General features: G+C 41.1%; 1 protein-coding gene across 4 annotated transcripts; it reads left to right on the top strand.

Annotated features, from left to right (window-relative positions):
• The first annotated feature begins 96 nt into the window (after window positions 1-96).
• Window positions 97-17,485, top strand: CENPQ (centromere protein Q). 4 transcript variants are annotated; one of them, XM_066252304.1, is made up of 10 exons: window positions 97-177; window positions 441-540; window positions 5,387-5,530; window positions 6,680-6,725; window positions 7,902-8,028; window positions 8,973-9,041; window positions 11,702-11,831; window positions 15,651-15,770; window positions 15,907-15,981; window positions 17,282-17,485. In XM_066252304.1, the coding sequence occupies exons 3-10, from the start codon at window positions 5,429-5,431 to the stop codon at window positions 17,411-17,413; spliced, it is 801 nt and encodes a 266-aa protein (XP_066108401.1). In that variant the 5' UTR covers window positions 97-177; window positions 441-540; window positions 5,387-5,428; the 3' UTR covers window positions 17,414-17,485. The 4 variants fall into 4 exon arrangements, with proteins under 4 accessions (XP_066108401.1, XP_066108422.1, XP_066108404.1 ...); XM_066252325.1 differs by having other exon boundaries at window positions 113-177; window positions 445-540; XM_066252307.1 differs by having other exon boundaries at window positions 135-181; window positions 445-540.
• The last annotated feature ends 5,208 nt before the right edge of the window (window positions 17,486-22,693 follow it).

The raw sequence follows: 22,693 nt of genomic DNA, 5'->3' as shown, positions 1-22,693 counted from the left end.
CGCTCTCGCGGGCGCGCTTTGACGTCATGAGCGCGGCTGGCGGCTGGCGGCTGGCGGCTGGCGCCTGCTTCCCACTACAGGCGTTTCCGGTCCCTACCAGACCGCTTCCGGGTTCCTTTGGCTTTTGATTGTTTGGGCGCGAATTGTTCTGCGCGCGGCTTCTGAAAGGTTCCTGAGGTTGGTGAGTAGGGAGAGCGCTGACCCTGCCAGTGGGGCCAGGCGGGAATAGGTTTTGTGACACGTCTTTGTGGTAAACTCTGCGGTTTGCATTTGAGAAGGGGGAGGTGACTTTTCCAAAGGGAGGGAAATCCGAACAGGGCAGCCCTGCGGGACCAGAGATGGAATTGATTCGCGAGAAGGGGGTGAAGCCACGCATGGTTCTTCTCTCCTTTCCCCGAACCTTCCTCACTCCCGTCCTCCTTTCTAAATCTCGCCCCCAGCCAGTCGTGGGACGCAGTGCAGCCTTAGAGGTTGGTGTCTCTGGCCTTGAGATCTCTGCGGTCTGCGGCGTCGCCCTGCGTTGGCGTCACTTGCCAGGAGGTAAACATTGTATATTTGTGTTTTGCTAGACGTGGTGCTGCTCACTTCTTCCACCCACCCAAAGGTGTAGATTGAAACTTGGTTTCCACTAGTTTCAAGGCGGTAAGGACACAAGACAACCTAGGATGCCTCCCTGTTTCCTACACGATAAAGCATACAATTCTAATTCTTTAAATTGATTTTAGAGAGGAAAGAGGAAGAGGGGGTCGGGGGGGGAGAGAGAGAAGCATCCATTTGTTGTTCCACTTAGTCCTGCATTCACTGGTCGCTTCCCGTTGTATGTGCCTGGGGCTGGTATCGAACCCGCAACCTTGGCATTCCAGTTATTTCTGTCCATTCCTCCCATGCATGGTAAAGTGTTGCTGAACTTTTCCTGTCCCTGAACACACCAGTCTCTTTCAAGCTGTCCTGCCACTAAGATTTTGCTGATTTCTGTCGAAGATTTTATCCTCCTTCCTTCTGGCTCAGAATTTCACAATGTAATTCAAATATTCTTTGCTGTGGATATTGTATATTTACTCTCACACACCATTTTGAGATGGCCATTCACTCATTTGTTTCATACATTTGTCACAATGTATATAATTATGTATATTAACTGTTTTTGTATCTGTCTCTACCCACTACCACTAGACTGGTTTCCTGGGGATCTAAAATTTCTCCTTTTTGTATGAGCTGCAACTAGCTCAGTAGTGATAGGAAATTATGGCTTTTATTTATTAAGTTTTTACTATGTCCCAGATGTTTTTTTAGGTACTTTATATATTCCTTACAAAGTTTTAGCTTTACAAAAGCCCTTGATGTTAGTACTTTTATTAACCTATTTTACCAGTGAGTGAGTACTGTAAATGTATTTGGCCAAGGCTATACAGCTAGTTAAATGGCAGAGACAGGATTTGAAACCCGGACAGTTTCTCCTCACCCCTGGCTCACTCTTGGCAATGGTTCTCAATCTTCGGCGATTTCACTACTGAGGACATCTGATAATGTCTAGAGACAATTTTGGTTGTCACAACCAGGGAAGGGGCTACTTACTCTAAGAGGGGTGCTACTAAGCATCCTATAGTGCACAGGACAGCAACTACAACAAAGAATTACCTGTTTCAAATGTTAATAGGGCCTGACTGGGCAGTGGCACAGTGGAAAGAGCGTTGGACTGGGATGCGGAAGACCCAGGTTCAAGACCCCGAGGTCGCCAGCTTGAGCAAGGGCTCATCTGGTTTGAGCAAAAACTCACCAGCTTGAGCCCAAGGTCACTGGCTCGAGCAAGGGGTTACTCAGTCTGCTGAAGGCCCGCGGTCAAGGCACGTATGAGAAGACAATGAACAATTAAGGTGTTGCAACAAAAAACTGATGATTGATGCTTCTCATCTCTCCGTTCCTGTCTGTCTATCCCTGTCTGCCCGTCTCTCTGACTCTCTGTCTCTGTTTAAAAAAAAAAAATGTTAATAGGACCAAAGTGGAGAAACTTTTTGCATTATGGCTTACTGCTTCAAGTAGGTATAGATAAAAACAGTGTTTCTCAAACTGTGATAAAAGACCAATATTTGGTTTTGGGTTTTTTTTGCTTTTTTTTTTGCTTTTTAATTTTTGGGGGGAGGGAGGGGTTGTATTTTTCTGAAGTTGGAAACGTAGAGGCAGTCGGACAGACTCCTGCATGCGCCCAACCAGGATCCACCCGGCATGCCCACCAGGGGGCAATGCTCTGCCCATCTGGGGCGTTGCTCTTGCAACCAGAGCCATTGTAGTGCCTGAGGCAGAGGCTATAGAGCCATCCTCAGCGCCCAGGCCAATTTTGCTCCAATGGAGCCTTGGCTGCGGGAGGGGAAGAGAGAGACAGAGAGGAAGGAGGGGGAGAGGGGAGGGAGAAGCAGATGGGCGCTTTTCCTGTGTGCCCTGGCTGAGAATCGAACCCAGGACTCCTGCACACCAGGCTGATGCTCTACCACTGAGCCAATGGCCAGGGCCTGCTTTTTAATTTTTAATCAGTCACAACTAACACTTTTGTAAAATTAAAAATGAATTACTAGTCAAACTCATAAAATGAATAACACCAGAAGTTAACTGAAATGTGAACTCTAGATTTGGGTGGTGTGATGTATTTAAGTAGGTTCGTTGATTATAGCAATGTGCCACTGTGATGTGGGGTGTTGGCAGTGGGGAGGGTAGTGGTGGAAGGAGGCACAGGGTACACCGGAACTCGATCCTTTCTGCTCACTTTGCTGTAAACCTGAAAATGCTCTAAAATAGAAAGTCTGCTTATTAGAAAAAAATAATTCTACACAAATGAAGGGTCTAGCTAATGCATGGACGTTCCAGATTCAATTCCTGGTCAGGGCAAACAGGAGAAGTGACCATCTGCCTGTCTCCCCTTCCCTCTCCCTGTTCTCTCTCTCTTCCCTTCCCACAGCCCATGGCTCAATTGGTTCAAGCATTGCCCCAGGTGCTGAAGATAGCTTGGTTGGTCTGACAGCCTCAGGTGCTAAAAATAGCTTCATTGATAAATGAGCATAAACCCCAGATGCGTCACGGGGGAGTCTATCTCACCATTTCTCGTCCTCTCACTTATAAAGAAAGAAAAATGAAATTTTTTAAAAAGCCAATTATTTTATTATCAGATTCAATATACACAAAACTGTTGTCAAGTTACTACAAAAGTTTCTAAATGAATACTTGCAATTTCTGAATCCAACTTGGAGTAGTACTGAATTATGTTATTGAATAAATATCAGGAAAAAGTGATTAAAAACTAAACTATAAATGACGGCTGAAAGCTAGAGACCATCAGGACCTACAGACTTAAGAGAACAATGAAGTGAATGATCAGGAAGGCTTTGAGAAGCAGGTGGCTCCTGGGCAGGGAGGATGGGCAGAGACTCAGGAGAGAGTAGCTCTGGTAGAGGACACAGTGTGTTCATTACTCAGAGTGTGCTCAGGAAGTCATCAAATCTAGCCAGAAGGGCGATTCAAAAGGAGCAGTAGGAGAGAAGAATGGAAGCTAGGCAGGGCTAGACCGCTAAGGACGGGAATGGCATGGCAAAGAGTTTGGATATTATAAGGCAGGTATCGGGAAGGATTTCTTTTTTTTTAAGTCACTTATTGGGTTCCAGAATTTGAGACTGGAAACAACTTGGTAGGACTGACTCTTACCTCTTCTGCGCTGTGTCAGCCGCAGCATATTGGCTCAGGTCCATGCAGCAGCCTGGCAGGTTGATGCGCACTCTTGGTGGGGGTGCAGCTGGCCTGGGGCTTCAGTTCCTCTCCGTGCTGGCCTTCCTCATAGCGTGGTCCTTGGGCTCAGAGAGAAAATACTCCAAGCAAAAGGAAGGTGCAGCTGCCGGTCTCTTCATGTTTAGGCCAGTAGACTGGTACAGAATCATCTCCACCCTGTTCTGCTCAAACAGCTGCAGAGTCTGCCAAGATTTAAGACAAGGGGACATGGACTTCACGTGTCAATCATAGGAGTGAAAAGGAATCTGTACCGTTTTTAAGCTGCCAAGTGGAGTGAGGACTACAGGTGGCCCTCATTTGCTTCCTGACCTGGGTACTCTTTCTCAGTGAACAGCCTGCACTGCTGTCTGGCAGCCCTCCCAGGATAGGTCCACAGGTGAAACGTTCACATGGTGTTTTTTAGTGGGGGAGGTATAAAGCATGGATGTCAGTTGAGAGACTCGGGCATTTCAGGAATGGAACATAGCCGACTGGCTGTAGAGTAAGGTACCACATTTTTCAAGACCGAGGTAAAGTCCATTTTAGCTCCGCCACTTTTTATAACTGATCTCGCATGTAGTCCACAAGTGAAATCTGTGGTCTTGGAACCAATTCTTTCCCACTATTTCTGTCAGTCTTACTGGGGAGGGGGGTGATAAATTTATCCAGAGTACCCCTTGTATTGTCTGTCCAAATCTACATATGTATTTAAACTGTATTAATATAATTAAGTCTGAAGTTTAAAAATAGAATGGTGACTGATTTATCTATATATCTAACTTATGTATATGCCTAAAAATACATATAATGTATATATCACATATGTATGTATGTATGTATGTACATCTCTAGGTATACTGTACCTAACTTCTGGCTATCTACTCCTTATGGCCAAATGCAAGAATAAATATCCTATTCCTCTGTTCCTATTAGCAGAAATGAGTTTGGTGATAAAGGGATAAAGATAGAGAAAAGGAGTTGTAAATTTTGTCATTGACATCCCCAACCCAACTCTATGCCTCTTTCTTAATTTGTGAGAGGAATCAGTATGCTTCTGTGCTCTTGTTAACATGCACATACCCCTGAGTTATAGCTTAAATCTTTATGAGTGAATTTACCACGTGAATCTGACCAACATAGATTCATGGTGTAATTCTAAAAATTATCTCCTTCCATCTTTGGGATAAGTTGAATGATGAATCCACTAGGCTTAAATAAGAAGACCTGAGTGATATCAGTGAGATAATATACTGCTCACAAAAATTAGAAGATATTTCAAAATGAATATGAAGCGATAAAATATCCCCTAATTTTTGTGAACAGGGTAGATATTGGTTATCTGTGACCAGAGTAAGATAATTGAACAATCTATGTTTCTATTTCTTGGATTTAAACAGGAGATAATGTTATTGTATGGGGGAGTATAAAGTTAGAGATACAAAAGCATCTTAAAATGATTTTTAAAAGCCATTCAAGTGGAAGAACTTCCTAGAAGTGAAATTGAGTTAGACATCCCTACTCAAATAAGAACAAATGTTATTTCTTTTTAAATGTTTAAAAGGAACATTTATAGGTATCCTTTTGAACAAAATATGCAAGTCTTAAGCATCTTTTTGTGTCCTTTTCATCCTTACAGATTTTTTTGAAGCACTGTTAGAATTGTCCTATTTAGATCAAGATGTCTAGTAAAGCAAATGCTTCTAAGAAGAGGTCTCAACAGTTAAAAAGAAAACCAAAAAGAAAAATGGATGATGAGGAAGTGGAGTTATCAGAGGAAGAGGTAATGAAAATATCTAGTTTACCATCCAGAACTCTTGATTAGACATACCATCTGTTTCCTGTAAAGGAGTGTCTGAAGACTAGAGGTCACTATTACTGCAAATGATAGGAATTCATATTGTTATGTGGGAGCTGTTACAGCACGGTTTGTAAAAGGTCTCAGATAAAAAACTTTTACTTCAATTCTGAAGATGTTGATCAGAGAATTCTTTAGGGAGGAGCGGGTCATAGGACATTTGGTGAGATGTTTAAATGGAAAGGCTAGGAATAAAGTGTACAAATTCTATGGCATTCGTATGTTAAAAGACAAAAATCTGTCAGATGGTGGAGGAGATTTTTATTAAGATAAAGAAAAATTAGTTTGGTGGGAATTAGCTTTTTCCTACCGTGATTTTACCCATCTCTTCTAAAAGAATAAATGACTAAATAATCAATTTTTTTCTGTGTTTTACCCTGTAGTAGGCAGGGCCTCTGTTTTGCAGGTAAAGTATGTAACACTATTTCACTGGCAAAATGAATAATGATTCCTTTTATTTTTTTTCCTTAAGTGAGAAGCGGGGAGGCAGAGAGACAGACTCTCACATGTGCCCCACCTGGATCCACCCAGCAAGTCCCCTATGGGGCAATACTCTGCCCATCTGAGGCCATTACTCTGTTGCTCAGCAACCAAGCTATTTTTAGCACCTGAGGCAAGACCATGTAGCCATCCTCAGTGCCTGGGGCCAACTTGCTCCAGCTGAGCCATGGCTGCGGGAGGAAAAGAGAGAGAGGGGTGAGGAGTGGAGAAGCAGATGGTTGCTTTTCCTGTGTGCCCTGACCAGAAATTTAACCCAGGACATCCACATGCTGGCCAGTGCTCTACCACAAAGCCAGTCAGCCAGGGTCGAATAATGATTTCTTTAAAACATTTTTTGATACCATATGAAACTCCATTATACATTATCACCACTGTCTAGAAATTGCTTTAGTATATTTTGTGCCTGTGACAAATATACACCTTTTTTTCTGTAGAAATGGCAATATACTTTTTCTGCCCAGCCAGAAGGTATATGAATATTCTTCAACACACATGAACAAACCTTTTGTGAAAGCAATATATTTTTACCTAATGTTTAATTCTTTGTGTATGTGCCCGTGTTCTCCCCACCAGGTTAGAAACACAGTGAAAAGAAATAAAAATCATCTGTCTAATGAAGGTATTTCTTTTCTATATCTTGTTTAACCTATCTTTCTCAAGCTACCTATTTTTTTTTTTCATGAGAAAATTATAGCATCTTATGTATGAATGAGTTCTGCAAAATATACTAATAAACAGTAGCATTCTCATTTCTGCAAGAACAGCTAGTATTGGTTAGTCAATTATTTTGGTCAACTGAAATTTTATTTACCATCTCTAGCAAAATATCGTGTAGGTTTCTAAAATTAGTAAGAGCTAGAGAAGAAGTGCCCCACAGTCTGAATTATTACTGATCCGCGATACATAGAAACACCAGTTTCTTTTCGGGACAAACAGGCCGCTGTTCTGCCCGCGCTGCGTGAATGAGTTTGGTCCACTGGTTTTATTCAGAGTGAATTCATTTGGAGTATTCACCTTTACTTAACTATCGCCTTTTCCTGGAAGAATCCCCTGCCTTTCCTCACCCAAGACCAGGTTACATCATCTGGTTTTATACTTCCAGAGTGCCCAGTATTTCTGCTTTTGTGACACTTTGCGTTCTTATAGTTATTTGTTTAATCTCTCCTCTCCAAAACAAATCTTCACTTGAGCCGATCGTATATCCTCTTTGTTCACTCTCTGTTATCCCGTGTAAGTGGGACTGTCCACAGTCTGCTGACCACTGACTGTCTGCTTCGGGTTTGGTCAGTCTCTTGGTCCAGTTGCCATCCAAAATTTAATAGAAATGGTTTTTCTAGTCTTTTCTCTTTTTAATCATTTTTTACTTTTCAGTTACAGTTAAATAAATATTGTGTTATATTTATTTTGAAATACTATATTAGTTGAAGGTGTACAACCCAGTGATTAACAGACTCTTTAATTCAAGTCATTTCTGAGAACCATATATTTATGTTGAATCCTAATAATTGCAGCTTGCCTCTTCATTTAAAATTATCAGGTTCGTTTACATCTGTAGTATCAGTTAATATTAGTTTAGTTAAACTAGTTTACTTTATTTAACACTAGATGCCATATTCATATTCGGCGCCTGGCATGTTATGGGGGTGCAATAAAAAGGAACTTAAGCAGTTTCTAAAGCTTTATAATATTTTGATTCTCATACTTCCATTAGCTTTTTTAGAGAAATTTATATTTCAGTCACTTTTTAGTAAAAACACAGAAATTCTCAGTTGACCGGAGTCTCTTCTGTCACCAGAGACAGGACAGACGGAGCAGACTCGGCTTAGACGGGTGAAGACGGCGTCCAGCGGGAGGAAAGCCTGGCGGCCTCTCTCCTCCGGGAGCAGAAAGCAGCTGCAAACTGTGATGGAAACGGTAATACTGTGAGTATGAAACGTTTCCGCTTACTCTGGATCTCTACTTACGTTTCCTATAGACAGTCTTCTTTTAAGTGTTATTATGTACTTTATGGTGATTGGCTTCTTTTTCTCTTTCAGAAGATAGAGTTAATGTCTTTTAATGGCATTAGCTTTAGCAAAAAGTCTTCATTAACTTCAGAAACTTAGAATTCCATCAGGAAATAGAAATGAAGCCATGTGGCCTGATCCGTACACTTTTTTTTTTTTTTTTTTTTTTGGCATAGACAGAGAAAGCAGATAAGGACAGACAGACAGGAAGGAAGAGAGATGAGAACCACCAGTTCTTTGTTGAGGCTCCTTAGTCTCCTTAGTTGTTCATTAATTGCTTTCTCATACGTGCCTTCACTGGGGGCTACAGCAGAGCGAGTGGCCCCTTGCTCAAGCCAGCAACATTTGGGCTCAAGCCATGGACCAGGAGGTCATGTCTATGATCCCACGCTCAAGCCAGAGACCCTGCACTCAAGCTGCTGAGCCCGCGCGTAAGCCAGTGACCTCAGGTTTCGAGCCTGGGTCCTTTGTGTCCCAGTCCAACACTATCCACTGTGCCACCACCTGGTCAGGCTGATCTGTACACTTTAACGTGTGCTGTCAATAGGATGCTTTAGGAAGAAGTCGAGTCGAAATGGACACGTTAGATGGAAGTTACTATGTCAGAAGGGATACAAAGAAAATAAGGATTCTGCCATCAAGGAGCTGAAATCCATCAGAAGAGTCTGAAATATAAATAAAATACATTATAATATGATTAAAAGAATTTTGATTATACCTCTGCTTAAAATGAGTGTAAAAGAAGTGATGGATTGTGCCTGGCTAGTAAGGAGAGGCACTTGAGAGAAATTGTAAAGAAAAAGTAAACAGATTCTATTAGTTGTGTTACAAACTAATATTTATTTGATCCCTTTTTCTAGAGCAATTTTGAGTAACAAAGGTAGAAAATATGAAGAAATTCAGTATCATCTCAACTGTCTGAAGAAAAGGTAATATAGTTATGCGATGGAAATGGTTAAAACATATCTACTAAAAGTTGAATCTGTCTTTGTTGCCAGAATAGACATTTGTGGAATATAAGTTTTTTATTTGGAGTTTTTGTTCATTTGTTTGTTTGTTTTGTATTTTTCCTAAGTGACAAACTGGGGGAGGCAGACAGACAGACTCCCACATGTACCTGACCAGGATCCACACGGCATGCCCACCAGGGGGGCGATGCTTGGCCCATCTGGGGTGTTGCTCCACTGTGAACGGAGCCATTCTAGCACCTGAGGCAGAGGCCATAGAGCCATCCCCAGCACCCGGGCCAACTTTGTTCCAGTTGAGCCTTGGCTGCGGGAGGGGAAGAGAGAGACAGAGAGGAAGGAGAGGGGGAGGGGTAGAGAAGCAGATGGGTGCTTCTCCTGTGTGCCCTGGCCAGGAATCGAACCCAGGACTTCCACACACCGGGCCAGCGCTCTACCCCTGAGCCAACCGGCCAGGGCCTCATTTGGGGTTTTTGTTGTTATTTTAAAAAGAGGAACAATTTAGTAATGTAATTCTATCCTAAACTGGTAATTCTATCCTAACTATGCAACTCTGAGTTCTTTAAGAGAATTTATAAAGGAAGAATCTGAAAGTGACAAAATACCTGCTTCCATAATTCACTTTTCTGCATTGAGATTTGAAAAATATTTTGATATCTTAAACTCCCTTCAACTTCATTTGAACAATCTGAAGTTAACAGTTCACCACTCTTATTTATCCTGTAGGATAGTTAGCCTATCACTGTGTTTTTCTTTGACTTCATATTGCATTCCATTATTTGCACAGGCAACAAGTGTCATTTTCTGGGATATTACTGTTCATCTGCGGCAAGTCACAAATGGTGGTTTCTTCCCATGAGTTCTTATAAAGCCATGCCACTGTCAACAGTTTTCAGTGACTACTTTTCCCAGTATTTGCACGTGTTTTCTTTTCATACTGTAGAAGGATATTAGTTACTAGTGTGCTTAGAGATGTTATGACCCAGTACCTCAGGCTTGGGAAGACGGGACACATTCTGCATACTTGAAGTGTAATTCTCAAGGATAGTCACCAAGTGGAAAGGGTGGGACAGATTGGGCCGGGGTGGGAGTTTGTGGAAAGAGGGGGCAGAGAAGAAAAAAAGACTGCTAGAAGCAGGCCTGCAAATGGCTTATCGGAACGACGGCCTAATGTGGAAGGAGTGCACTAGAAAAGCTAATGCATAAATAATACTTAATAAAGGTGTGGCTCCTTATGCTCATTTTAGTGTAGGATAAGTAATCGTGTTTGACGTGTGAATGAGAATATTACAGTGCCTAATATCTGCTCTTCACTGTGATCACCCTGGGTCATCAGAAAAGACTGAATTCTCTTCAGCATACAGCTGTGTCCCCAGTGTTAGCAGCCGCGGAGATTTATTTCAAAGGCTGCCTATTTTCGCTTCATTTTTGCTCACAGCTCACTTTCTTTCATTCCCCAAATAACAATACTCAAAATATACTTTCCCTTTTACTAACATAGCAGTGTATACAGCCTCAGCAAATTGATATTAATTGGATCTCTAAATAAATTTTCCTATAGGAACATTTTTCAAAGTATTTGGAATACTCATTCTTAAAGATGCTGTGTGAATAAAAGTGATGTTTAGTGAATTATGTTTTGGTACATTAGCATATTAAAAGTCCGGCAGTAAATTAATCCATTGCATTTTTTTAGCCTAGCATCTCCCAAATTGGTATTGACCACAGGAACTCTTTATTTCATATTTTATTAGTCTCATCTCTGCTTCTGTCTGCATTTTGGCTTCATTCTTTTAGACACGTTGTACTCAATAGATTAGAATCATAGTCCCTACATCTCTCATCCTTGTGAAGAAAGAGGAGAAAGGAAATGCTTATCCTCTTAGCCTAAGTTAGAAAAGTCTGGGAGATGGACTCTGATTGGCCCAGCTTAGGTGATACACCTGTCTTTGGGATGGTCTTGTGGCAACACTGTTAGGATGGATACAGTCTGTGTCAATTAATAGCCTCGTGATCAGACAAACAGGGTTGCTGATTAGGTGCTATTGCTATTATAGGTTGTATTCGTGCTGTACTTTTCGTTTAATTAGATTTTCAAAGAATCTTGAAATTCTGACCACTATTTAGAATATTTGGAACAGTGGAATACCCTCCCACAGAACTGACTTAATAAACTTTTAGAAGAAACTGTTCATAAATTGAAACTTTATTTTAGTTAAGAAATCAAAAACTTGCCTGACCAAGTGGTGGCACAAAAATAATACTAATGTTACTCAAAAATAACTAATAATTGGAGTTTTTTTGTTTTGTTTTGGTGACAGAGAGACAGATAGGAACAAACAGACAGGAAAGGAGAGAGATGAGAAGCATCAATTCTTCATTGTGGCACCACAGTTGTTCACTGATTGCTTTCTTATATGTGCCTTGACGGGGGGGGGGGCTACAGCTGAGCCAGTGACCCCTTGCTCGAGCCAGCGACCATGGGGTCATGTCTATGATCTCACACTCAAGCTGGTGACCTTGGGGCTTCAAACCTGTGTCCTGTGCGTCCCAGTCTGATGCTCTTATCTACTGCACCACTGCCTGGTCAGGCTAATAATTTGTTTTTTTATTCTATCCTTAAGATTGCTACAACGGTGTGAAACCCTAAAAGTCCCTCCCCGAGAGCTGAAAGACTTAACTGACGTGTCAAGTCTCCTGCAGACGGAAAGGGAGCGTCACAGAGCTAATGAGGAAGGCCTGGCGTTACTGCAGGTGTGAGATTTTTTTTTTTTTTTTTTTTTATTCATTTTAGAGAGGAGAGGGAGAGACAGAGAGAGAGAGAGAGAGAGAGAGAGAGGAGAGACAGAGAGAGAGAAGGGAGGGAGGAGCTGGAAGCATCAACTCCCATATGTGCCTTGACCAGGCAAGCCCAGGGTTTCGAACCGGCGACCTCAGCATTTCCAGGTCAATGCTTTATCCACTGCGCCACCACAGGTCAGGCCAGGTGTGAGATTTGAACAGGGAGTCAGTAATTGGGACAGGAAAAGACCAAAAAGTTTTTTTAATTATGATATTCTCCTGATAATAAATACTAGATCTTGAATTAGATTTTTTCATTATTTTTTTTTAATCTAAGCAAAAACTTTACCTAAACTTTGGGCATCTCAAGTTAAAAGTATTTCTATATATTAGATATTAAGTAGTTTTTCTTTTTTACTAGACTTTTTTTTTTAACTTTTAATTTTATTTTATTTATTCATTTTTAGAGAGGAGAGAGAGAGGGAGAGAGAGAGAGAGAGACAGAGAGCGAGAAGGGGGGAGGAGCTGGAAGCATCAACTCCCATCTGTGCCTTGACCAGGCAAGCCCAGGGTTTCAAACTGGCGACCTCAGCATTTCCAGGTCGACGCTTTATCCACTGTGCCACCACAGGTCAGACTTTACTAGACTTTTTACTTGAACTATCTTAGTATCTTTGATTATCAAATTATAGGAACTCACCACTAAGTGCTACAGAACTTGTAAACATTAGTTTTTCCATCCTGTATATGGTACTTTATTGTTAGGAACACAATCATCGTCCTTGTTATCATCATAGCTAACCTGTAATGAGGGCTCTCTCTGTTCTAGACTCTGTTCTACGCTCCTATAGTTATATCCCTCAATATTCACAATGACTTCAGAGAGATCCACAGTATCCTCATTCTGCAAATGAAAAAGAGACATACAGACATTTCTGGCCGAACCTTAGGCAAACTGCATGAAGTAGTAGTGCAAACCCAGCCAATCCGACATCAGAGCATGGTCCTTAACCAGGACTCTGTAGAAGCTTATGGGAGATAACATTAGCTGACATCAATGGCAGCCTTTGAATTAGTTGATAGTCGAACAGTTAAGAAAAGCATCTTATTGGGAGATCATCAGTCATGTAAATATCTAACCACTTTACTATACATGTATAACTACTATAATATTTCATGTCACTTGTAATTTAAAAATATTTTAAATAGTGCAGGCAAACTAGAAAGAGAGAAACAGCCTTAAGGGGTATTAAATAATCATAAACGAAAGCATAATGGACCATATATCCCTTAGTCATTTTGGAAGTGTTTGTAGACGTGGTGCTTAAGTCTCCGTTAGCAATTCAGTAAGTACAAGGTGGTAGGAGTTTATGCAAGGAATGCATTCCCAAAGATTTCTAATATTTCCGAATTCACAAATAATTGTTTCCATATAATTTAGATAACGTTGAAAGGACTAGTTTCTGAGCAACAAATCTATATATTGTAAATTAATAGGGTGGTCTATTTTAGTGATTGTGTGACTTTCTTCGTGGGGTGAGGTTCTTGATAGGTCGCCGAAGGAAGGATGAACAGACGGCTGAGACGCTGGCAGCGTCAGGCCCAACAGGAGAAAAGCCTCGGCCTACGCAGGACTGAGCTGGGCTGTTATTTCTCGCTGCACAGGGAAACTTCTGTAACCTGCGGGGGTTGAACACTGGAAGGGTTAAACAGCAGAGGGTTAGTGGCTAATGGCCAAGCAACAGAACATTCTGTAAGTGAAGGAGGGGTGACTAGCTGGCAGAATGTCGGCAGTCAGGTGGAGGAGAGACATCAGTCAGGACTGTCGGGTGGAGAGCTCCGGGAACTCCCCGACTGCCATCTAAACTTCAGCCTGGCTGCTTGAGGCTTTCACTTTTAGGAAGGGGCCCTGGGGCTGAACCTAACAATCATGTTTCATTTTCTCCCAGTGTCTTTTAAATTTCAGCTTTATTGAGATATAACTGACAAACAAAATGGTAAGATATCTGAATGTGGGGACTTCATGTATGTATGCACTGAGTGTGAAAGGATTCCCCATCTAGTTAGTTAACATATCCATTGTCTCATATATCTCTCTTGGGAAAGGTGTAGATAAGATCATTTAAGTTCTGCACTTAGCAAATTACACAATATGGTGTTTTCACTTATAATCACCATGTTTCCCATTAGCTCATTAGACCTTATTATAACTAAAAGTCTGTTTTCTTAATATCCCTTCCCTATTTCTTCCACCTCCCAGACCCTGGTAATCACTTTCCTACTCTGTTTCTATGAGTTTGACTTTTCTTAACATTATTTTACAGTATAATAATGGTGCCCTGGCCATGAAGCTCAGTTAGTTAGAGCATGGTCCCCATACGTCAAGGTTGCAGGTTCGATCCCCAGTCAGGGCACATACAAGAATCAACCAGTGAATGCACATACAAGTGGAACAGCAAATGAATGTTTCTTTCTCTCATCAATAAATAAAACTTTAAAAATGATAAAAGCTGAAACTTGCTGCCCTGGCCAGGTAGAGCGTCATGCCTATACACAAGGGTTGCAGGTTCAATCCCAGCCAATGAAAGCATAAATAAGTGAAACAACAAATAGCTAGCTGTTTCTCTCTCTCTTTCTCCTTCCCTTTCTCCCCTTTCCCTCTCTCTCTAAAATCAATAAATTTTAAAAATTAAAGTATAATAATGGTGTTAGCTTAACATTTAACATTTCTATAAATTACTTAAAAATGATCAGAGATAGTAAATGATAGTGTGACTTTTGTAATATTGGGAGACATTTCTGTTTTAAAGCTAAAGTTGGACCTCCATGTGCCAAAAGCATAAATACCATTAAATGGGGGGAAAAAAACTTTTTCTATACTTCTGACACCCATCAAATATGTGAATTTTCCAAACGAAGCAACTCTCCATTTCTCTGCTTGTCCTACATTTTAATTCCATTCTGCCACTATCTGCAGTTAGTACAGACCCCACAGGTTAAAGGCTGAGTTCCACAAGACTGCCCCCCCCCCCACTTCAGACCCCAGATCCTCGCTGCAAGCCTAAGCCTCCTGGACCTCTGACTAACCAAGTGTAAATCAGGGTTCCTGGCCCTGGCCAGCTGGCTCAGTGGTAGAGCATCAGCCCAGCGTTTGGCTCTGAGAGAACTAGGTACCCTATGATTACAACTGTGCGACAATCTGGAAAAGGCAAAATGAGATACTAAGAGGATCAGATATTGCTGGGGGGGGGGGAGCAGACAGGACATGGCAGGGTTAGGCCATCAGTCCCTGGGTTCTGCTGGATTTACGTGGGTCTTCCAGAATCTGATGCTGCCGGGGCGGGGAGGGGGGGGGATGAGCAGACAGGACATGGCAGGGTTAGGCCATCACTCCCTGGGCTCTGCTGGATTTACGTGGGTCTTCCAGAATCTGATGCTGGGGGGTGGGGGGTGAGCAGGCAGGACATGGGAGGGTGAGGCCATCAGTCCCTGGGCTCTGCTGGATTTACGTGGGTCTTCCAGAATCTGATGCTAGCATCTTTGGTGAGTTTTTGGGGAAACATTCTGGTACATGGGCTATATCTTTTTATTTCAGGAAATTGTTTCCTTATAATGTATTACTTCAATGATAGATTTGATTTTTTGAAAGAAAAACAAAAATGTATTTACCAGTTTCTTCTAGTAGTGCTTTAATACATGAGATGTTTTAAAAGTATGTATATGTATATTAACTATCTTTGTAGGTTTTACATTATAAAATATTTAACTTGAAACTTTCTCTTTCTGACTCAGGAGGAAGTGGATAAAATAGCAGAGACCACAGAGTCAGTGACTGAGAGTATTCAGAGCCTAAAGGACAGAATTCACCTTCTGACCAGGGAGGTGGGGGAAGCAGAGGAGAAGGCGAAGCAGGTGCTTGTGGAGGGCCGCGTTGCTGTCGCTGCGCCCTGGGGGTTGCGGTAGTGCCTACATTTTAGCAAGACAACTTTGGAGTGTAATAACAGATTGGTCTTTTGAAATGATCTGTACCTTTCTTTGTCTACTTTAGATGTTTCAAACAGATAGTGGGGTACTCTCCCTTCCAGAACTTTCTCAGAAGAGTCTGAAAGCACCCATACTTCAGGTAAGTACCGACTTAACTATATTAATTGTATCATCAGTTGTGAATGGCATAGTATAATAAAAAATGGAATTTGTGGTGTAAACTTACACACATTTATTTCTCATTTGACACTATATTTTGAACATCCATCTTTGTCAATTTATGTAGATGGGTCTTGTTTTCCTCAGTAGCTGTATAATATTCCATTGTATGGATGTACATAATATAAATTATGAATTACTGATGGAAATCATTTTTGCAGTTACAGATAATATGAGTATGCCCTTATACATATATTTTTACACATTTTTGTAGTAACTTTAAGATATATTTCTGCAAATAAATTCTGAGAGTTGCTTTTGTTTATGCTTCTAACAATGGCTACTCTTCATAAATTAGTATTATGTCTTACTAGTAGTGGATTATACACTAACTTATCTCTCTTCAAAGGACTTTAATAGATTTTATAGTATAAATGTTTAAAGTGGTAGAAAATCTTTGTTTTTCTCAAAAAGTAATTTGAATTTTTTTTTTAATTAAGTGAGAGGTGGGGAGGCAGAGAGACAGACTCCTACATGTGCCACGACTGGGATCCACCCAGCAAGCCCACTAGGGGGTGATGCTCTGCCCATATGGAGCTGTTGCTCTGTTGTTTGGCAACCAAGCTGTTTTAGTGCCTGAGGTGAGGCCATGGTGCCATCCTCAGTGCCCATGACCAACTTACTCAAATGAGCCATGGCTGTGGGAGGGGAGGTGAGTGGAGATGGTTGGAGAAGCAGGTGGTTGTTTTTCCTGTTTGCCCTGACTGGGAATCGAACCTGGGACTTCCACACCCCAGGCCAATGTTCTACCACCGAGCCAACCAGCCAGGGCCTGAAATTTTCTATCTATAATTCACCTAGGGTGTAAGGAGTGGAAATGGGCAGAGGGAAAACGAATAATACAGATTTGAAAGAGGAACAGCAGTGAGTTGATGGTTATTGAAATTGAGTGGTGGTTACAGGAGATTTATTATACCATTCCAGAACATACAGCTGATGTTTTTCATAATAAGATTAAAAACTAATTCTATGAGTGAAGGTGGTCAAAAGGTACAAACTTCCAATTATAAAATAAGTCATGAGGATGTACAGTATGGTGACTAGTTTAGTAATAACGTATTTTTGAAAGTTAGAGAAAGATAAATCTTTTAAAGTTCTCATCACTAGAAAATAATTTTGTCACTGTGATGTTAAGGGGTATACTGAATCACCTAAAACTGTTACATGTCAGTTTATGTCTATAAAAATATTTTTAACTAATTATTCTCTTTTACCCACAGGAAGAAATTTTGGCGCAAATTCCGAACCCAAATTCTCTTCTGAAAGACTTTGATGTTCTCCATAATTCATCTCAGACGAAGAACTTGCTCAATTTCATTGAAGAAGCCTATAAGAGACTGGATGCCTTTTAAAGAATGTTACTTAGATTATTTGTTAAAAATTTAATATTTATAAATTTCTGAAACTGTTAACCTACAAAGAGACTGAGGCTTCTTCAGGATTTATTATTTCCTAATAGGGAATTTAAAATTAGCCTCTGTTGGTCTACATTAGCATTTAATGTAGTCCTGAAAACTACTGTTAGCAGTTGCCAAATCTAGGAACTCACATTTATGTTTCTGTATTTCCGATTATTTGCCTGAAATCATAAAATAAGAACAACAGCCCTGGCCGGTTGGCTCAGTGGTACAGCGTTAGCCCAGCATGTGGATGTCCTGGGTTCAATTCCCAGCCAGAGCACAGAGGAGAAGCGACCATCTGCTTCTCCACCCTTCCCCATCTCCTTTCTCTCTCTCTCTTCCCCTCCCACAGCCAAGGTTCCATTGGAGCAAAGTTGACCCAGGCACTGAGGATGGCTGCATGGCCTCTGCCTAAGGCACTAGAATGACCCCGGTTGCAACAGAGCAACGGCCCAGATGGGAAGAGCATCGCCCCCTGGTGGGCATGCCCAGTCGGGCACATGTGGGAGTCTGTCTCTGCCTCCCCATTTCTCACTTCAGAAAAATACAAAAAAAAAAAATAAGAAGAAGAACCATAATCGAATGATCTATCCTGACTAAGTAGAGCTCATTTATTGGTTAGTGCAGAGGAAATTTGATACTGTACCTTTATATAAAGTATATGAATGCCTCGTTCATAAAAACATCAGGTATTCTTTAGCTGATAACTTGCATCTGGAACTTGAGAAATCCCCAAATGTCTTTAATTCTTTACATAACTCTCTAGACCAGTGGTTCTCAACCTTTCTAATGCCGTGACCCCGCAATACAGTTCCTCATGTTGTGGTGACCCCAAACCAAAAAATAATTTTGGTGGCTACTTCATAACTGTAATTTTGCTACAGTCATGATTCGGAACGTAAATACCTGATATGCATTATGTATTTTCCGATGGCTTTAGGCGACCCCACCGGGGTCGCGACCCACAGATTGAGAACCGCTGCTCTAGACTCTGGTGTAATGAAGATTTGCCATGTTGTCTTCAGCTTTAGAGGGAGCATGAACATTTTATATCTGGCTGGTTTAGTGAATAGATGTTCAATAATTTTCCCCTGTAATCAAATCATACTTTTATTTCATAAAAATTATTAAAAAGGAACATAAGCACATTATTTCTTTAAACAAAAACCAAACCAAAAACTTTCTAAACCTTTCCCCATTGTAATAATATGTATATACATGTGACTAAATGATCACTAAAATATATCAGAAATTATTTCTAACCAGCTACCGTACGTTGTCTGGGTTGCTTTTATCTTTTTGTAAAATAAAATAACAAATGTAATTATCTCTCTATCTAACCTAGAATACTTTGTCAGTTAATTTAGAAGTGCAGGTAATTCTGTCAGCATCCTCCAGGCAGAGACCACCTGGAACACAGCTTTCATTAAACAAGTTCAGTTTAATGCTCACTGCAGTGAGGGAGACCACACACCATGGGCAGCCAACCCTGGGCAGCTCAGTAGAAGGTCAGAAGCAATATCCTCCTGGGAAGTAATGGCCAAACAGGACATGAGTGGATCAGAGGGACAGAAAGTCTTCAATAAAAGAAACTAGTGCAGTAATCTAAGAAAACATGTTTGTATATTCCGGGCTGCCTGCTACACGTCCAGCAAAGCAACTAAAAGATTTTACAAAATACCTTAAAAGTTAAAAACTCTTCACTTGGAAACACAGCTTCATGGTTTTAGAGTGACTGACAGAGTCCCAGCTCACTGATTTTTATCATTAATCATGACGTTTACAATAGCTTTGGTGGAAGGGGATGCTAAAAGTCTCTTTCTCTAAGAACATCTGTTGAACAGATTAGTGAACATCAACTGGAAATTTTACATGCCATTGTTGCTGAGTGGTAGTTCATGCATGAACTGGTCATACTACCATCTGGTGGCTTTGAAAAGTATGTGATGTAATTTTGAGAGATCTTCTGACAGGCAGCAGGCAATTCAAACATAGTTTCTTTAAAGCAGGGGTCCCCAAACTACAGCCCGCGGGCCACATGCAGCCCCCTGAGGCCATTTATCTGGCCCCTGCCACACTTCCAGAAGGGGCACGCACCTCTTTCATTGGTGGTCAGTGAGAGGAGCATAGTTCCCATTGAAATACTGGTCAGTTTGTTGATTTAAATTTACTTGTTCTTTATTTTAAATATTGTATTTGTTCCCGTTTTGTTTTGGGTTTTTTTACTTTAAAATATGTGCAGTGTGCATAGGGATAGGTTCAGTTTTTTTTTATAGTCCGGCCATCCAACGGTCTGAGGGACAGTGAACTGGCCCCCTGTGTAAAAAGTTTGGGGACCCCTGCTTTACAGGCTGCATTTTGGCATACTCATGATGAATAGCGTAACAGTTCATTACAGACCCAAATAAAATGAGGCCTCAACTGCACATGGCCCCAGTAATCCAATGGCCGTCTTCCCAGGTGGTGTCCACACCCACCTGAGTTCTCCCATGTGCGGGCTATGCCAACTATGGTAGACCCCTGCAGGGAGGAGGGGGAAGTGCCGATGCCAGGAGCTTTAAATCCTAGAAATACATATTTTGGGAATGGAAGATAATGTAGAAATGTAGCGTATGATACAGTATTTCCAAAAAAAAAATGCAGAAAAATAATAAATGGCCTTGAAAAAACTGCTAACCACACCAGAGAGGGGAATGGAGGAGCAGCGGTTAGTATTCCTACTTTATGCCAAAAAAAGATTCCAAACAAGGTTAAATATAAAAATAAAAACATATCAGTAACAGGCCTGACCTGTGGTGGCGCAGTGGATAAAGTGTCGACCTGGAAATGCTGAGGTTGCCAGTTCGAAACCCTGGGCTTGCCTGGTCAAGGCACATATGGGAGTTGATGTTTCCAGCTCCTCCCCCCTGTCTCTCTCTCTCTCTCTCTCTCTGTCTCTCTCTCTCTCTCTAAAATGAATAAATAAAATAAAAATTAAAAAAATAAATAAATAAATAAAAATTATTTTAAAAAAAACATATCAGTAACAAATAGATAAAAGTACCAATAGGAAAGTGACATTCTCAAAGATACATAAATGGCCAATAAGTATTTAAAAGATGTTCAACCTTATAATAATCACTTAAAGGCAGAATGCTGTCACCTATTGGATTGAAAAAGGCAAAAAAGTAAAGTTGCTGAACATACAAGAAAATGCCCAATAATGCTGCCAAAGGAAGGAAGGTAAACTGGTGTAATGTGGAGGCGGGGGGGGGGGGGGGGGGGCAGCCTGCATTGTGCACATACGTGGCTGAACTTCGTATACTGTCCGTCGTTTAAAATTCTTGCTCTATTTGAGCCCTTCTATTTCCCCCAAATCCCAGGTGGCCACACATTTAACAAACAGGCTTTGTTTAAATAGGACCTGCACTGGAACCTAAAATGAAAGGATTTACTTTCTTTTATTTGGTTGAATAGAATTTCCTGGCAGTTCTCTTATTTACCAAAAATAAATGCAGGTGCACCTGTCGAAATTAGGATTTGAATCACACAGTTTGGCTTAGTTTCCAAACATAAGTCTTAATCCTCTCATGTTTCATTCATTGTCAAGAAATATTCAGCTTTAAGGAAGAGGGGACGGGGAAGCAAAAGCAGAGAGAATTCGAATTTCCCATTCAGACGTTATGTTGAAAGTGAGCCCTTTTTGTGTTATAGCTTTTCTTTTTCTTTTTTTTTTTTTTGTCTTTTTCTTATTTTTTCTTTTTAAATGTTTTAAATTTATTGTATTGACATGATTTCAAATGTTCTGCTTAAGAGTCGCTGCCACCTGACCAGGCAGTGGCGCAGTGGATAGGGCATCGACCTGGGACACTAAGGACCCAGGCCAGCTTGAGCGCAGGCTCACCAGCTTGAGCACAGCGTCACCAGCTTGAGCATGGCATCATAGAGACATGACCCCATGGTTGTTGGTATTCCGGGTTTCATGAAGAGGAGCCGCAAAGGAATGAGGCAGCAACAATACTGCAAGTGGAGGACCCCAATCTCTCCAGAATTGAGGTGCCTTAGAGAGATCAGTTATCCAATTTATTAAAGCAGAAACATGGTATCATGCGTAAGAAACTAACAAGCAGAATACAGTGTACAATTTTATTATTTAGTTTTGCAAAACTGATTAGATTTCTCTTGCTCTTTCTGAGACATAACACCACACCATCTGCTGTCTGATTCCATCTGCAGAAAGCTCCAGCAGGGCCTAGCATCGCATCCTGAGGCCTTCCCTGGATGCAACTGCCTTCAGTCATGTATGCTTGGTCTCAGCCTTCACTTTCTCAGGATGGGAACAGAAAGTCACTCGGTGCTTTGGCTTTCCTCCAACACCCCATGGTTGCTGGTTAGAGCCCAAAGGTCACTGGCTTGAAGCCCAAGTTTGCTGGCTGGAGTCCAAGGTCGCTGGCTTGAGCAAGGGGTCACTAGTTCAGCTGGAGGCCCCCAGTCAAGGCACGTATGAGGAAGCAATCAACCAACAAGTAAAATGTCGCAACTACAAGTTGATGCTTCTCATCTCTCCCTTACTGTCTGTCTCTCTCACTAAAAAAATAATAATAATAATAATAATAATAAAGACAGTCACTGCCATCGCATGTAATCTTTCACTACTAAACCACCACAGAACTACTTGCTCTTGCCTTTGGTGTTTGCAGTCATTAAGGTGGCCTCTGCTGCTATCAAGGCTATGAAATTGCAGTAGCAGCTATATCAAAAGATCAGTTATAGTTATTAAAATGGGGCAAAGAGGAAGGAGGGATGTTTTTCAAATTCCATAAAACTACTATTAACTACATTTTAAAAATAAAATTGTTCATTTTTTAACTAATAGAAACAAATGTGCCTTAGATGATTTCACCATTTTATATTCCCCAAGGAGGTCCTTAAACTAATGTAGGTTTTCAATGGAACAACAGGACTATATAATAATAACAGTAATTAAAAATGGCCGACAGCCTGACCTGTGGTGGTGCAGTGGATAAAGCGTCGACCTGGAAATGCTGAGCTCGCCGGTTCGAAACCCTGGGCTTGCCTGGTCAAGGCACATATGGGAGTTGATGCTTCCAGCTCCTCCCCCCTTCTCTCTCTCTGTCTCTCCTCTCTCTCCATCTCTGTCTCTCTCCCTCTCTCTCTCCTCTCTAAAAATGAATAAATAAAATTTAAAAAAAATTTTTTTTTAATGGCCGACATTTACTGATGTACGCTATA

Source organism: Saccopteryx bilineata, chromosome 1 (assembly GCF_036850765.1).
Source record: "Saccopteryx bilineata isolate mSacBil1 chromosome 1, mSacBil1_pri_phased_curated, whole genome shotgun sequence".
Taxonomy (NCBI): domain Eukaryota; kingdom Metazoa; phylum Chordata; class Mammalia; order Chiroptera; family Emballonuridae; genus Saccopteryx; species Saccopteryx bilineata.
This window is presented reverse-complemented; position numbering and strand designations above follow the sequence as displayed.